Source organism: Nannobrachium achirus (assembly GCF_963921795.1).
Source record: "Nannobrachium achirus genome assembly, chromosome: 8".
Lineage (NCBI taxonomy): Eukaryota > Metazoa > Chordata > Actinopteri > Myctophiformes > Myctophidae > Nannobrachium > Nannobrachium achirus.
The window spans coordinates 60,347,284-60,365,035 of record NC_137817.1 but is presented as its reverse complement, the minus strand read 5'-3'; the positions used below and the strand labels follow the sequence as shown (position 1 = coordinate 60,365,035).

The 17,752-nt window shown below is 41.9% G+C and overlaps 1 protein-coding gene across 1 annotated transcript in view; it reads left to right on the top strand.

Moving 5' to 3' along the window:
* grik4 (glutamate receptor, ionotropic, kainate 4) overlaps positions 1 to 17,752 on the top strand; it is a gene marked incomplete at both ends in the record, with an annotated part of 229,676 nt that overhangs the window by 121,201 nt on the left and 90,723 nt on the right. Inside the window, 3 exons of the mRNA XM_080732047.1 lie at positions 8,771 to 8,932; positions 15,206 to 15,358; positions 16,274 to 16,378. Coding sequence (XP_080588173.1) covers positions 8,771 to 8,932; positions 15,206 to 15,358; positions 16,274 to 16,378 — 420 coding nt within the window. The remainder of the gene's footprint in view (positions 1 to 8,770; positions 8,933 to 15,205; positions 15,359 to 16,273; positions 16,379 to 17,752) is intronic.

Genomic DNA, 17,752 nt, shown 5'->3' with positions numbered 1-17,752 from the left:
GCAAACACAGGATTTCCGGAAGGGTTGTTTATTATGAGGCTAATATACAACCACTGTGAAAATGATTGGAATGTATAATTATTTCCCCTCCACAGCTTACAGAATGTGAAGTTCATATTTCCCTGTGTAGATACAGGGAATCAATCAGCTGAAACTAATAGAAAAGGTAATTATCTGTCTCAACAACGGAGAAAAGCATCCAGTCATCATAATGCATAAAGTATTTAATTGTTTTGTATTGCAATAGAAATACAGGACAGTATAGCGCTGTTGTCGGATGGAAACCTTGTATGTCCAAAACCATTCGTTTTTATCATTTAATAAAATGAACTAAACTAGTGAAAACGGCCGATCCACAAGCACACCACACCTCGCACCGCGAGGCGTGGTGTGCTTGTAGATCTGCTGTTTTCACTCGTTTTGTGCGACGGCCTTGTCTGATGAAGCAGGGCTTTACTTCACAAAAAAAAAAAAAAAAAACGTACACATTTGAAAGTTGGAGATACAAGGTTTCTGCCCGACAGTGACGATATGTTTTTTCTTTATTATTATTATTATTATTTTTAACTATACATCTGCTTACTGCTGATGTGTGATGCAAACATTTCAACTTACTTTAAATTGATGCTATGAATTGGCTACGGGTAATACATATTTTGTTGGTCTTGACTCTTTTACAGAATAATACAAACGTTTAAAACCTTAGTGCCAGCTCTCGTGAGCAGGCACAAATGAATTTGTATTTGATGAAACTAATGCCGGGGACCCGTTAATTAAATAGTCAACCCTCATCTCTCTCAGCAAGACCCATCAAATGATAATTGATGATTTTTTAATGGGTATGAATTTATTGACTGACTTCTTGACATTTGGACATGCTTGAGTTGTGTGAATTGTCCAGCGGTGCAATCCAGGATTAGAGGCCCCCTCACACTAACGGCCGGACTACACCAAAAAATGTGTGCATACGCGCGTACAGTCCGTGAAGACGCTCGCGTATGCGTAAACGCTCCAGGCTACACCAAGGAGGGAGTATATGTGAGAGACCAGATAGTCTGTGTACAAAACGCATACGCGTGCTTAAAAAATAGAACCGATCCTATTTTTAGGGAATGCGTATCCGTGGTTCGCGCTATCCGTACGCCTGGTGTAGCCGGCTGAATTGATATACATTGGATCTATCCAAAACGCGCATACGCGCGCACGACCCGCATACGCACTGACGCGCGCGAAACGGCTTGGTGTAGTCCGGCCGTCACAGTCTTACCCAGGGACATGCAGAGAATGTTAGAGAGGCAAGGGCTGACATTTCTAAAAGGGCCTGTTGGTGGAAATATCGAAAATAGCGAGAGGGCAATTCCTTCAGCATAAGATGCTGCGTTCAAGTTCAGGAGAGTTTGGACAAGGCAATTCTCTTGAATGCTGCCTTGAGGTATGACATGGAAAGAGGGCATTTGCATTTTTTTCCACAATAGTAAAAAAAAACCTGCTATGATAATGTAGGCTACTGGATGCTAATTGACAAACGCCACATAATTCAGATTAATGACTGTTTGAGAGTTATCAACATGTGCACATGGACACAGTGTGCACATTTGCTGAATCCTTGTCTTCAACTCGTACAGACGAAGAACTCTGCTGTCTTCTTGTCATGGGCTGTTCATTCTAATGCAGACACTAGTGAATAGGAATGTCAGTTCATTGTGATGCAGACACTATAGTGAAGTATAGGTCTGGTCCTCACATTGCCAGGAGGTCACTTGGCCTTGATGAGAAAGTCTCCAGAGATCGATAAGAAACACTCAGGACTTTACTGAGATGAGCATGAGTTTATATGGAGTCTCATCTCCATTACCTGGAGCTCCTCCATCTGTCTTATTGTTTTTTTCAACTTCTCAATACCCTCCCTCCCCCTATCCCCCAACACGCACGCACACACGAACACACAGACCTCTGCAATCTCAGATCTCAGGGAACTAAGCCTTGCGGAATAAATCAGCTTTGAGCATCTCATCATTTGTTTGTTTTGTAGATCCCACAGCTATCCATCTTCACATTTAGAAAAGGCATTAATTTAGTAATGCAAAGAACATAATTTCTCTGAAGGGTCTTGTTTGAAATCTTCTTAAGCCTTTTTTTTTTATTCCTCAGTAAGAATCCAGGGGGATTTGAATGAATAGTTTGCAAAAAAAAGACAGCATTTTCCAGATTCTAAACATATGCTGATGTGTGCAATATTCATGGTGTTTGAAGATTCCGCCGGTCCAAGGATGATTCTGGGCATAAGGTTTGCTTCGCAAACAGGCTGTTATTGTGGGAGGGTCTGGCATAATTCCATGAATAACGATTTTGAAATGGGTCATTTATTCCCAAGCCTCAGCGGGAATGAGGCCAGATTGTTTTGTATTCACCCATTAAATAATCTGAAAATCCATTTTGAATTAACAACATCCGATACTCTCCCCTAAGAGTCATGAAGAATATGTTTCATGGTCGTCTTTCACGGAAGAAAGACCAATTGGATTATTGAAGATGATATAAGTGTCAAGTTACTGACCTAGGCAAGAATGATGGTGTTATAGAACTATCCTTGCAGTTGCACTTGGGGCGGCATAGCTCAGGGGTAGAGAAACCGTTTTTAGAGCACGAAGGGTTCCCGAAGGTTTCCAGGTTTGAATCCGGGCTCCCCCTGAGTTAATGTCTAAGAGTCCTTGAGCAAGACTTTGAACCCCTAATTGCTCCCGGTGAGCAGGTTGATGCATTGCATGGTTTCCTCCGCCATCGGTGTATGAATGTGTGTGTGAATGGGTGAATGACTGTAATGCACAATCTATGTAAAGCGCCTTGGATAAAAGCGCTATATAAATGCACCATTTACCATTTACTTGCCCACACAATATTTCTCTGCAGCTTTGACTAAAATCATATTTAAATGCACGCAAGGTTGAAGCTGGCTGAATATTATTTGTTGTTACTTTGCACTGCAATGTAACAGGGGAGGAGTTCAATCCTGAAATGCAGTGGTGTAAAAAGTACTCACATTTTTTTACTTGCGTAAAAGTATCAATACTGCAATGTAGAAATACTCTGTTAGGGTGCCCTCACACCAAAATACCTATGAAAGTGGAATCCGCGTTCCGCCAATGCATTTCAATGAGAGTGAAGCGGTTTCATGCCAGCAGAGGATTTCTGCAAAAAACACTCCCTTCTCATTGAAATGCATTGGCGGAACGCGGATTCCACTGTCATAGGTATTTTGGTGTGAGGGCACCCTTACAAGTAAAAGTCCAGAATTCAAAATGAACTTGGGTAAAATTACGAAAGTTTTGGCATTCAAAATGTAAAAGTAGCCTACCAAACGTAAAAGTACAAAATGTTTGAAAATAGCAGATCTACAAGCGCGATGCGACGCGTTGTGAGCTTGTAGATCGGCTATTTTCAAATAGCCAAGGTATAGAATAGGGCTAAAGTGGATTAATGTATGTTTTATAATATAATCATTGATATCTGCAAAGTAACTACTAACTAAAGTTTTCATATACATGTAGTAAAAGTACAATATTTGGATCTGAGATGTAGTGGAGTAGAAGTAAAAGTACTGGAAATTGGAAATACTCAAGTAAAGTACAAATACATCAAAACTGTACTTAAATACAGTACTTCAGTAAATCTACACCACTGCTGAAATGAAGCCAGTTATAGGACAGTGAACTGGACTTTAACTAAGTGGCAATTCACTAAACTAATGATTTTAATGTAACTAGCTCACTCCCCTCATCCTCTTCCCCTCCTCTCCTCCTCGTTCACTGAAAACATTTCAATGATGCAGAGGGATGCTTTGGAACGGGTCGAAGTAAACACTTAATATTTCTGCTATTAGAGAATAACAACATGTCACTGGAATTGGATTTCATTACAGAATGAAGAAGACCCAGACAAAATCTAAACATTTTAGAAATTAGACATTGTTTAGTCCTAAAAGGAGGCGTGTAATTAATTCATATTATATTGTCAGGAAAATCAATATGCAAGTTACTGAAATGCTACTCGGTCATAAGAGTCCCTCTGTTGCATTTGCAGTGCTGACGCTGCCTGTCAGATAGGGAGCAGAGATCTTAAAGAGGTGGTGCCATAGTTTTGTACTTTTTCTGGTTTTCATGTGTCTAGGAGGTTGACAGTACTTCATTAGACCCCCTGGCGTGGTTGTTATGAGCAATTATGCATTCTCTTTTTATTTGGGTTTTTAGCTGGAGGATGCCACCTGCTGGGTCAGATGTGCCGCTTATTACATCATAGAATCAACCCCTCCCCTAATTACCATTCACCCAACACATGTGGGTGTGGCTAACTTCAGCTGGGTCACCACCCACCATGACAACCACGCAAACCAATGAACTGGTGGGTGTGGCCACATAAAAACATCCTTTTAACTCTTTCTGTACACTTTTTTGGAAAGAATATTCCTCCTAGTATAATCATAATAGTAGATAATCATGTTTTATAGAGGGGAAAATCATGGCACCCCATCTTTAAAGTGCCAACAACTATTATTCCCACAGAAAGATGACTCCATCTGCATTTGGGGCATTGGAGCATTTGATTTGAGGAGCAGAAGATAAGATGCTCTCGGTGACTGAAAGCAGTGCCATTCATTGCGACCGTACTATGAAAACCTCCATCGGCTGTCCGTCACGTAACGTCACACTTTTGGCCCTACTGTTATCTCCGGCACCGTTGCCCGGATCCATGCCAAACTTTGCACACACACTCCTTGGATGGCAAATCACAACCTCCACCCCTTCATTTCTAACATGGCCCTCTTCTAGCGCCACCATGAGGCCGATTCTTGCTGATTGGCCATGATTGCCTTCTAAAGTTTGTGTATGTGACCTGACGGTCGCTTATCTTCCGATGAGGGAGTCTTACTGGTGTGTAACACATTCTTTAATTCGTAGAATTCGTTCAAACCACCAACTTCATTATGAAGCTGGTATACTGTGACTCCTCTGGACTATAGCGTTCCAAATTCACTTGAACAGCATGGCACTCTAGCATGGCCTGCTTGGGTAGTTGGAATATCTCAGTTTGTGAGTGTATATCATAGTGAGATCATGGTCAAAATGGTATTTCACAAAGCAGGATTAGAAATATAGCCAGATTGTGAAGAATATGCGCCCAGTAAACCTTGGGGACACACCATCCTATATAGAGGAGATGGAATGAACTAAAGGAACAAAGAGAAGGCTCAGTGTGTCTAGTCGATTCTTCAGCATTATTCTATGGCTTTGCAGAGGGTTACATTAATCTGTTCATGTGCGTGGAGGTTTTTGTTACTTTGTGTGTCCTTTATGTGTGTATGTGTTATGGATGTGGTTGGGATAAAGGATCAAGGAGTTGTAGCCCACCGTGTGCACATATTATCTCCACCAGTCTGGTTTGGCTGGGGGGTGTCGTTGGTTGTAGCATTGTGATGCCCCCTATGGGTAGAGGTGAGAGTGCTTTTGTTTTGGAGGGGTCTTCAACATTTTCAGGTCAAGGACCCCTTAGTTGAGAGAGAGATTAAGCAGGGACCCGCACAACCTTTTCATAGATTCCATATAGTTTCATAGTTTGACAGCACGATATTTTCAGATATTTAACCACTTGAACCATCACTACTTAATAAACTTGACCTTTCACTATGTCTACTCTTTTCCCCATCAACACCAAACCTCTTTGCCGAAAATAGCCGATCTACAAGCAGATCTGCTATTTTTGGCCAAAGTTCTTAGAATATGGACACTAGGGTTCAAGTGGTTAATATAAAAAAGGAGAAAAAGGTTTCTATCACACAAAGGATTTGGAGGACCCCCTATAGTACCCCTGTTGAGGACCTCTGCTGTAGAGGCCCCTCACAAGACGATTCCAAATTGGGTTAGTTTTTTTTGTAAGAAATAGGCCCAGCCAGCACATTTTTCATGTAGTCACCTATATATATTTGTAACACAAAAAACATCCTACAATATGAACTACCTTTGCTCATTACCCAGCAATAAAGGAACGCATCACTGTTTTACAGCCGTTTTACAGGCGGTTGACGCACCCTAGTAATTCATTCTCAATGAGAGACGGGTGTTTATTTGGGGCACACAGAGAAGTTGAGGCGCGGAGCGGCGAGTGGGCGCTGTCCCGTGAAATTCTTGTGTGCGTGCTTGTTCATGCACGCGCTTGCGGGCGGCAAGATCTGGATTGTAGTCGTCTTTGTGAAATATCGCCCAGCGTTTACTCGCGGAGCGATTGTGTTTGTGTCTCCAACGGCGCGATCCCCGCTGATCCAAGCAAAAACGCCTGCGTCAGCCACGCCCCGTCTGAAAGGCGCTTAAGATGGTATTCTGTCTATTCTGTCTCCGAGCCTGGCTGTGGAGAGTGCAAACATTCACCTGCTGATGGACGATATGGAGATTGAGTTGAGGATTTAATTCCCCCGAGTGCCTGACCTTCACAGACACAGAGAGAATCTGATAAACCCACTCTCTCGTCTCTGTGCTTCCCTTTGTCCCAGAGCTCCTTCTCTGATTCCCTTGACTCCGTCTGCTCTCTCTCTCATTTCTATGTGTTAATTTTTGGTTCTTCCAACTCTCTGAATGTTTTGTGCTTCCTTTGCACTGCACCTATCCCTCCACATGTCTTGCTCTGTGTCTGTCTGACAGCCAACCTCCTTCCCTGCTAACGCTATCTCCTATCTCAAGTCTATAATCTAGCTTGTACTGTACTTAGATTTGTACTTAGTACTTGTGTTGGACAACAGAAATACGTGTTCAGTTGAGCGACGAGTTGAGCAACGAGCTGAAAGTTTAATGTCTGTAATTTAAGACAACCGACATGGTTGTTTAATGCAGTTTTTATTGTGACCGTCAGATCGCAGTTACTATCAAACTGGCTTCTATCAGTCAGTCAGTATGTCCGTCACGTCACACTTTTGCCCTACTCATATCTCCGCCACCGTTGCCCCTATCCATGCCAAACTTTGCACACACACACTCCTTGTCTGCCAAACCACAAACACCCCTCATTTCTCACGCCACCATGAGGCCAATTCTTGCAAAACACATTTTTGGACACTGCTCCTACAGATTTTGCCCTGAAATCACGCAAAGCGGTACACAAAATCTCTAAAGTCATGTCATCAACATGGATCTGTCCCATTTCCAATATTCCCTCCTAATTGGCTACCATTGCCTTTTAAAGTTTGTGTATGCGACCTGATGGTCGCTTATCTTTTTTTTTTTTTTTTTTTTAACCATTCCATTTCAAATCATTCCATGACAACACTAACAGTAGATATATCCATACAGTAGATAGATCCGAAAAATAAAGGTTTAAAGAAGCATAGAATAGGAAAAAAATGAAATAACAGGGGACCGGTAACTCAATCGGCTGCAAAATGTGATAGTGGAGTGATAGCAGCTGAGTTTTTTAGTGTTTGATGTACAGCAGAGGAGCTGAGAGAGGTTGAGTCCTGGGATTTCGTGGCTTTTCTCTGTGTCTGAAAGGTCAGGCTCTCAGGGGAATTATTTCACACCTCATGTCCTGTTGTTTTGTAGCCTGAGTGCCAGCCTGTTCGCTCCGTTCCGCGATTTGTTTTGTGTCTCCGCATCATAGTCTGGAAAGCCTCCTATCTCCAAGGGGAGGTGGGACATAGAACTCGGTGGAATCCTACCGCGGCTTCCGATTGGTCTTTGGTGATTGATGTCTGTCAAACACACCAGTGTGCTGAGTGTGTTTTTGATGACGTTGCTATGATAACCCTACTCTGATTCGTTGGAACAACAACCAATCAGCAACGACGACGCCTACGTCACAACTTGCTTCCTGAAATACGAGTCAACTGAATCATTTCCAGACTGTGACGCGGAGAGACAAAACAAATCGCGGAACGGAGCGAACAGGCTGGCACCCAGGCTAGTTGTTTTGTGTGACTGTCTGTCAACTGTATTTTTACCTTTTCTCCACTCCTTCTCGTTAGCCTCTTGCCCTTGTTCACTACCTCCTCCATTCTCTGCTGTTTTAACCCCTTTGTGACATCAAATCCCATGAATAAAAAATATATATATGATTTGCTGCAGCAATAACGTTTGAGAGAAATATAATGTGACATCTGAGCAATAACTGGCCATTATCAGTGATCCAGTTGTGTAACATGTTTAAGCAATTGATGTCGCTTCAAATCTCCTATCCATTCTAGTTCATAATCATTGCTTTTCCTTTTTCTTTTTAAGATATTTTTGATTTCTGATGCGGTCATGTTCAGCATATCAGCACATTCAGCAGACATGAAATCCAACACCTTAGCTGAGAGAGAGATGAAGCAGGGAGGGACCCACTACCTTATCATAGATTCCATATCATTTCATTGTTTGAGAATCATTGTTTTCTTTAAAAAAAATGAAATTGTCCGTTTTATCCGTGCAGATAAACGCGCCTGTGTTCAAAGGGCTTTAGTCTGCTCTTTTTCCCCTCTACACCAAAGCTCTTTGCCAGCGCGAGGCGTTGTGAGCTTGTAGATCGGCTATTTTTGGCTAGTTCTCAGAATATGGACGCTAGGGTTCAAGTGGTTGATATAAAAGAGAAGAAAAGACGTTTCCATCACACACAAAGATTTGGAGGACCCCCTGTGGTAACTACTGAGGACCCCCTGTTGAAGACCCTTGATGTGATCTCTCTCTCTCTCTCTCTCTCTCTCTCTCTCTCTCTCTCTCTCTCTCTCTCTCTCTCTCTCTCTCTCTCCCAGGAGTTCTCTCTGCTCCGATTGGACGACGTGGAGGAGCAGCGGGTCAACATCCTTGGTTTCTCCGTCTTCAATCAAACTCATCCGTTTTTCCAAGACTTCCTGCTGAGCCTCAACCGCTCCTGGCAGGAGAACTGTGACCACGCCCCCTTCGCTGGCACACCGGTCAGTACAAGTTTTGTTTTTTTACATGCAGACCTTTTGGCCTTTCTAAGCCAGTGGTTCTCAACCTGTGGGTCGGGACCACCAGGGGGTCCCCAAATTATTGTGGGGGGTCCCCAGATGATTGATTAATGTGCAACATTGTTTTCTCACTCAGCAGTAAACAAACCAACATAAAGTTTAAGTGTATAGAGGGTATACTATACACCAGGGGTCTTCAGCATTTTCAGGCCAAGGACCCCTTAGAGAGATGAAGCAGGGACCCCCACAACCTGTTCAAAGATTCCATCGTTTCATTGTTTGACAGCACAATCATCAGTGTATTTTGGATTCATGAAAACTTTTCAGATATTTAACCACTTAAACCGTCAATACTTAACAAACTTGACCTTTCACTCTGTACTTAGTCTGCTCTTTTTCCCCTCTACATCAAACCTTGTGAAAAGTTCCTATCACTCAAAGATTTGGAGAACCACCTGTAGTAACTCTGAGGACCCCCTGTTGAAGACCCCTGCTATACACAATTCTAAAGTTACAATTTAAGGACTTTTTAATATTCTAAAATGACAAATTAAACATTGGGCATAATTATTGTCAAATATTACAGTCAGAAAGTGAAGTGAAAATTGCAGATCTACATGCTCACAACGCCTCGCAACTCACAGCTAGATCTGCTATTTTCACAACAGAACCGTGTTATATAAAATGTAACTCTTAGTGCAGTCTGAAAAGGTTGAGAACCACCATTCTAAGCAACTCAGCCACCACTCAGTTTGCATAAAGCAGCTTGTGTGTGTGCGTGCGTGCGTGCGTGCGTGCGTGCGTGCGTGCGTGCGTGCATGCGTGCGCGCGCGCGCGCGCGTGTGTGGGCATAAACATCACACAGAATGAGGACTCATCCTTTAATTAGCTTCATTATATTCTTGTTTTCCTAATTGAGCCTTTCAACTAAATCAATGGATGTTTTTAGCAACCAGCTGTGTTTCTCTTGTCGCTACGTGTTCTATCTATTAGCGTTTGTCTCTAATGAATGTCAAGGTTTCTTTTAGGAGTGGAGAGATAATAACTGCCGGTATACTGTATGCTATGTACACAAAACACTGTCACAATCTGATGTAAAGTACATTTAAGTGGCAATAATAGTGTTTAGTTTTATGCAATTCATAATGAATACGATAACGTTTTTTTTTTTTTTTTTTTTCAAACGATCTTGCAAAAATGATGTCTGTGACCTGATTCCACTGTTCTTCCTCTACTCTTCACTGCACAGGCTAATTACCACATGACAAATTTAAATTACACTCTGTAATGCTTTTCACCAAACCGCCTGTAGTATGTAATCCACCAATTACAATGATGGTGAGACGGATCAAGGTAGTAATACATCACACATATTTACGGTTTAAAAACTAGCTCTATATTCTACATTTATATTTTTGCGACCCAAGGTCGCATTATACCCTGAGAAATCTCGTAGCTTGTCTGACTGTCAATATTGTCTGACTGTCAGTATTGTCTGACTGTCAGTACAGGAAGTGATGTCACGTGATGTCAGTGAGTCACAGTGATGTGGTACGGAATGACTCATAAATGGGCATAAAAGGATGTCACGTGACATCACTTCCTGTACTGACAGTAAGACAAGCTATGAGATTTCTCAAGGTATAAAAGTCCATATATGGTCATTCCCAGAAAAAGAAAAAAACCTTTTATGCCCATACATGGAGATTTCTGATGTCATAAATCTCAGGCCGAAAATGAGAATGTTAGGGTACCCCCTTATGCCCATATATGGAGATCCACAGGCATCAAACCCCTTTATGCCCATATATGGAGATTCCTATATTGTCAATATTAAGGACATTATTAAGGATATTATGTTATCAATATTAAGGACATATGGGAATGCCCATATTTGGTAATGTCCATATATGGGCATGTTTTGACATACCATAACTATCATGAAGGGGTCTCCATATAAGACTGGTCCCATACTGTATACATCACTGGCCAGATGGCCAAGAATTGGCGCGACCTTGCCCTTTAGGGCGAGGTCACCCTGAGGTCGCAAGTCACCCTGAGGTGTCTTACTAGTAATATCCACCTGATGATGCATCATTCAAAACGTCTCTATCTCCATCACAAAGACACACACAGTAGTGAAATCGCATGCTGGCACCTGCAGACGTCGAGGCATTTTAATGGAGTTGTTGAGGCCGTGTGTACAGAGGAGATGAGGGCACCGTGCTTTATCGTCTTTATCTAGACGAGAGCTGGACGGTCATTGGGATGGTTAGAGTTAAAGGACAACTTTGTTTTTTTACAACAAGGGTTCATATTTTAGATTGTAATTAGAGAAAAAGAAAAAGTGAGTGTTAAAATGTTTTCATTTGCTTCGTTCTATTGTTTTTTACCGTGCTAAAATGTGGGGCATGCATATGCATGGGGGCATGCGTACAAGTGGCTAAATATGTATTTTTAGACACAATAAGCCAGCAGTTTCTTTATTGCTATTTACAGTAACACTTCTAGCCCCCATAAGTCACATCCAACCATGAAAGGTTGCGTTGTATCTTGTGAATGGGCTTATTCTGTGTAAAATGGCATATTTAGCCACTTGTACGCATGCCCCCAACCACTGAAATAAGAATCTCTAAAACAATAGAAAGAAGTAAATTAAATAATGTTAACTCATCTTTTATATTCTTTAATTACAATCTAAAATATGAACCCTTGTTGTAAAAAACTAAAGTCGTCCTTTAACTAGTTAGAGTGGGGGTGAGAGAGGGAATTAACTAGTTAGAGTGGGAGCGAGAGAGGGAAGGGTGGGGCAGAGAGAGAGAGAGAGAGAGAGAGAGAGAGAGAGAGAGAGAGAGAGAGAGAGGTGTTTTTCAATGCTGTCAGCAGATCAAAGTGTTTCTGTGTAATGGAGTAATTGAGTAATTGAATCATCTTTCTACCAATCTACAGATGGATTGGATGGATTAACCCCTCGCTGACATGCACAGTGGTGTGTGCATCACAGTTAGGGATGGGAGTGGGACAATATGAAAGTTTCATATTCTTTTCATATTTGTTCATATTTTTTTAATATTTTCATATCTTTATGCAAGCTGAGTGGTGGCTCAGCTGCTTAGAATGGTGGTTCTCATCCTTTTCAGAAATCGCGATTCACGATATTATCGTGATAAACTAAGTAAGATCTGCAAATGGCTTAATGACAACAAATTATCAATTCACCTGGGAAAAACTGAGTCCATCCTCTTTGGATCAAATCATAACCTCAAAAAAGTCGATAATTTCACAATCAAAGTGGGTGACAAGGTCATAACACGAAAAAACGAAATCTCTTACTTAGGATGTATCCTTGAAGCTAATCTTTCCAGTGAAAAGATGACTTCTAAAGTAATAAATAAAATCAACCAACGAACTCGTTTCCTACAGAGGATCGCCCCAATGGTCAATTTCAACACACTGAAGACCATAGCTGGTGCAATAATCCAGCCCCTCTTTGACTACGGAGTCCACGTATGGTATCGTGACGCCCCACAAGCCCTGAAAACTAAACTCCAACAGCCCAAAATAAACTAATTAGGGTCCTACTTCACCTTCCCTATCAGACTCACCTCACCGCTACTCACCAGTTAAGAGTGGGGTGGCTCAGAGTAGATTCAAGATTCAAGATTCAAGATGTTTATTGTCACAAGGGAATGTACAAGTACATGCACTGTGAAAAACTTATGTTGGGGGGTGCTCCATAAAACACATAATTAAAAACGGTACATAAATAACAATAATAAATGTATCTAAAGTTAAGAACAGTTAAAAACAGTTTAGATGACAGAGTACAGCAACTTGCAATGGGCCTGGTGTACAAGATACACTACACCACTATGATACCCAAGTACCTGTCAAAATTAGGGATGAGACCGAATATTCGGCACCGAAGATTTTCGGCCGAAAATGGCTAAAAATGCATTTTCGGTTTTCGGCCGTATAGTTTTTAAAACCGAATAGTATAGCACCGAATAGTGTGAAGAACAGGGGTCCTGTCCAGTATAATCTCTCAAAAAGCAGCCGCAGCAGAGGCAGCATCAGTAAACATTCTCTCTCTCTCCCCCCTCCCTCACTCACTCACTCACTCACTCCGTCTCGCATTCACTTCACTTCACTAGTCTGCGCAGCTGCCGGCTAACGAGTGTAGCCTATGTATGTCATTGCGACCTGTCGCTCGTTGTGTAAGCTTAGCTCCGTGCCAGGCAGCGTGCCTCCGTCAAGCTCGTTAAAGTGTTCATTGAGCAGGAGCAGAGCCTCCGCGATTTTGATTGACAAAGATAGCAGTTAGTAGAGAGTGCTGTTTGTCAATTCTTTGTTGCTACAGAGCATAGCACTAAGCAGTGCTAAGGGCTAACAACAACCATGCATAAGGATGTCTCTGATGTCACTGGTGTTAGTTGTGTGAAGCTTGTCAGAGTGTTTGTCAGCGAGCGTCTCGGTTTGGCTGCTGAGTTCATGTTCAACCTCTTCCAGAGAGAGATGGAGACACACACTGTGTGTGTGTGTGTGTGTGTGTGTGTGTGTGTAAAAAAGGCTAGTAAAAAAGATGTGAGATGTAGGGTCCTGTCTGGACTCTGTAGTTAGATGGATAGATGAGGGACAGACGGTAGGAAGAGTGGGCACTAAGGAGGAGTGGGCACCTTGATATCAAGTTCTAATATTTCTATAACTGCTAAAAAAATATATACAATCATTTGGGCATAAAGAATAAGTTCAATGATAAATGTAGGGCTGATAATGACATACGTGATATGGCATGTTCAAATCATGTAATCAAAAAGTTAATTTTGAGCCCTGATAATGGTGATTATTATTATAGTTTTGTATGGTTTTGACATAATCACGTTTGCCATAATAAGGTAGCTTTACAACAAATGGTACAAAAATGGTAATAAAAATACATTATGCGCATAATATATATTAATAATATTCGGCTATTCGGTATTCGGTTTTCGGCGGAATGTTTCCACTATTCGGTATTCGGTTTCGGCCAATAATTTTGTATTCGGCACATCCCTAGTCAAAATACTTTATAAACATTAAGGATGTCCATAATTACAACACCAGAGGCAGCGCCACAGATCACTTTCAACCCAGAGTCAAAACCAACAAAGGGTCAAACTCTTTTTTCTGCTATACCACCAAAATGTGGAAAGCCTTACCGAAGGTCATAAAGGAGTGTGGATCACTAGCATCCTTTAAAATTGCCCTGAAAAATCACTTACAGGCAGCAGCCGTTCGCAACTGGTAAAAAACTAACCTAGCCCAACCCTACCCTCCCCTGCCCCTTCTTTGTATATACTGTTTGTTTAGACTTACTGTTTTCTTTTTTGTTTTTCTTTACATATCTACTGCATAGTACTGTGTTCTATTTGTCTGTCATTCAATGTTATATGAGATACTTCAATGGTTTCCAGTGGAAATAAGCTTAGTCTTTTCATGGATCTCCTTTTAGTAGACCTTGTACCAGTGAACTGTACCGTCATGAAACTGTACCTTTTCCTATGCAAACTTCTAATAAAGTCTTCAATCAATCAATCAAACTCCATTATCCTGGGGCAGAACATTTGCCAACAAGCAATGCAACGTGTTGTGAGCTTGTAGATCCGCTATTTTTTGGCAGACATTTGATAGAGTGAAAAAAAAGACTGTATCAAGTACGTATAGGCTATTATAAGTACCTTTTCCAATTATAGAGGGTTTAAGTGGTACCGGATATGCAGCTCGGCAAATAAAAGGTGAATTGATCCCAGTGCACGACGGAGGACGATATCATGATGAATTAAATCTCCACAATACGATTATCGCGAGTGTTTCTTTATCACGATAAACGATAATATCGCTTATCGTCCCATCCCTAATCACAGTGTGTGTATCTTGCATGCTGTACCTGCATATCGTCACTGTCGGGCAGAAACCTCGTATCTCCAAGTTTCAAGTTTGTACGTTTTTTAACCAAGCAAAGCCCTGCTTCATCACACAAGGCTGTCGCACAAAAGTAGTGAAAACAGCCGATCTACAAGCACACAACGCCTCGCACCGCGAGGCGTTGTTTGCTTGTAGATCTGCTGTTTTCACTAGTTTAGTTCATTTTTAAAATGATAAATGCAAAACGAACGGTCTTGGACATACAAGGTTTCCACCCGACAACGACGATATCATAGTTTACTCAACACCCTGTTTCCCCCAACCCCCTCCCTTTCTCCACCCACCCTGCAGCTGTCGTCGGCGCTGCTGTACGACGCGGTGCATGCGGTGGTGTCTGCGGTGCAGGAGCTGAACCGCAGCCAGAACGTGGGCGCCACTCAGCTCTCGTGCAAATCCTCTAAAATCTGGGAGCACGGCACCAGCCTTATGAATTACCTGAGGATGGTAAGTGCACAGCTCCTCCGGAGCACAGTATTGATCTCTACACTAACGTTTGTGTCTTTCCTTCTTACCGTCTAACTCGCTCTTTATTGGCCTGCCTTTGTTTTATCAGATGAGCCGTGAAGTCACGCAGAGCTATTGAAACAACACTGGCTGGCTGTTTGTTTGTCTGTGCGTGCGTGTGTGCGTGCGAGAATCCATTAATTCTCAAGAATGGCTGTGATTCTAATTTTACTATAATCAGCAGACGTGAGAGTTTCAATTCCTTGTGTCCATTGTGTTTAGCATTAAGATGGTAGTCTATTTAAATACAAATATTTGAGGGCCTCAGTGCTGCTCAAGAGCACTCGAATTAATCGTTGTCATTACATTCTCTATGTGGGTTGATACTTACGGTATGATTATCAAATATGGTTGCAATGGATTCAGCATCATGACAAACCCCTGGTTAGACCCCTCACATCCTACTTAAAGCAGATTTTTTTTTCTGGGTATTTTCCTCCTGTATAGAAAGTCGATGGGAGCCCAACTTGATTTGGCCACTGTGGGTATTTGCCGTGAGCAGATCAGGGTAGATTTTTTATCCTGGCTAGTAGACCTAATTTCCTGACAGAATCAGTTGAAAAAGTAAATAATACAATTTTGTCCAACCTCTGCCTTATAATCATTTAAGCGATCAATTAAGCGATCCCAGGCTAGTGCTACACTAAAGCCTCGAACAGAGTCGGGTCCGCGGTGGATAGCCTTCCACCGCGGAGTAGTGCGGTGTAGTCTTTTTGAGTCATAAAACGACAACGTTAACGCTCAAAAAGACTACACCGCACTACATCGCGGACCCGACTCTGTTCGAGGCTTGACAAAGACAAATGCAGGATCTTTGGGTCTGACTTTTAACATGTGTGTCTCTGTGTGGGACAGGTAGAACTGGAAGGACTAACGGGTCACATCGAATTCAACAGCAAAGGCCAGCGCTCCAACTACGCCCTGCGGATCATGCAGCACGGCAAGGATGGCTTAAGGCAGGTAAAGTCACTCCACATCATACAATATTATGTCTCTTAATAAAACATTCAATTGCATTCAAAAAAGCTTACTTACTTATGGTGCACAGCGTTCATAGAACTGTTTTATTTTTGAGCAGCTAGTGGTAAACCGCTCCATAGTGTGGCTGTGCGTACTAGCCTTTTTCCTCAGTGTTTTGCCATAGCAAAACGTTGTGTGTAGCATAGCCTGTACATCCTAGACTCAAATCCTAGTCTGAAGACGTTACACACGGGTGTGAAGACGTTATGCAAGCACGACCACCGCTCACTTCACATTGGGTGTGATCTTTTATGTTCTGTATCACCTTTCTTCTTACTTGAAAATGATTTGCATATAGATGGAACAGTGATGCTGAACTGTCACATAAAGTGTTCAGCCCCAGACATACAAGGCATTTAATTCAACTTTAATTCTTTGAAATACTTCAAAATGTCATCCTTCAAGTCACATTTTTTTTGTCTGTCATCCTTTACCTCTTAAAGGAGTTCACCCCCAATATAACTTTTTTAATAATATTTTTCGTTTTTTGTCGCATTCCTAAGACAGTAATTTGATTACAATAAATGTACCCCCATTGATTCCGGATGGGGACCCAAACGCATTCGGGTCCCCATCCGGAATCACTGGGGGTAAGTTTACAATAATCCGTTTTTTGTCTTAGGAGTGCGACAAATACAAAAAATCAAGTCTCCATATCGTGAGCAATCAATAGAAAAAAAAGTAATTTTGGGGGTGAACTGAATGTATTTGAGCAGATTGAGCGAATGAGTTACAATAACAGGCACGTCTGGACTGAACAACAAACAAACAAACAAACAAACAAACAAACTATACAAATGTGCTTGGCAGGGCTCAGGCCTTGTTACAGCAAGGTTCCTGCCTCTGTATTTCAGCCTGTCTGTCCGCGACAGGTTTTGTGATGGATTGTAGGAATTGCAGCGTTACAGGGTTTGTGATGGACTGTAAGAATTGCAGTGTTGATTAGGGAGCAGGTTAGGAGTTGGTTAGCTGTGTGTCTGTCACCCAGAGCCCAGAGCTCCTCAAAGAGACAACAACAATAAAGCAAGCAAGGAGGATCATTGTCATCATTAGCTGGTGTCTCTCCATTACAATCAGGGTCTGTTTGTCTTCCAATGTCTCCCATTTTTTACACTGACTGAACAGTCTGGATGAACAACAGCGACATCAGTCTTAATGTGAGGATTTCAACCAGTTATTATAAAGCAGTGGTTCTCAACCTGTGGGTCGGGACCCCCATATTATTTTGGAGGGGTCCCCAGATGATTAACCTAATGTGCAACATTGTTTTCTCACTCAACAGTAAACAAACCACCGTAACGTTTAAGTGTATAG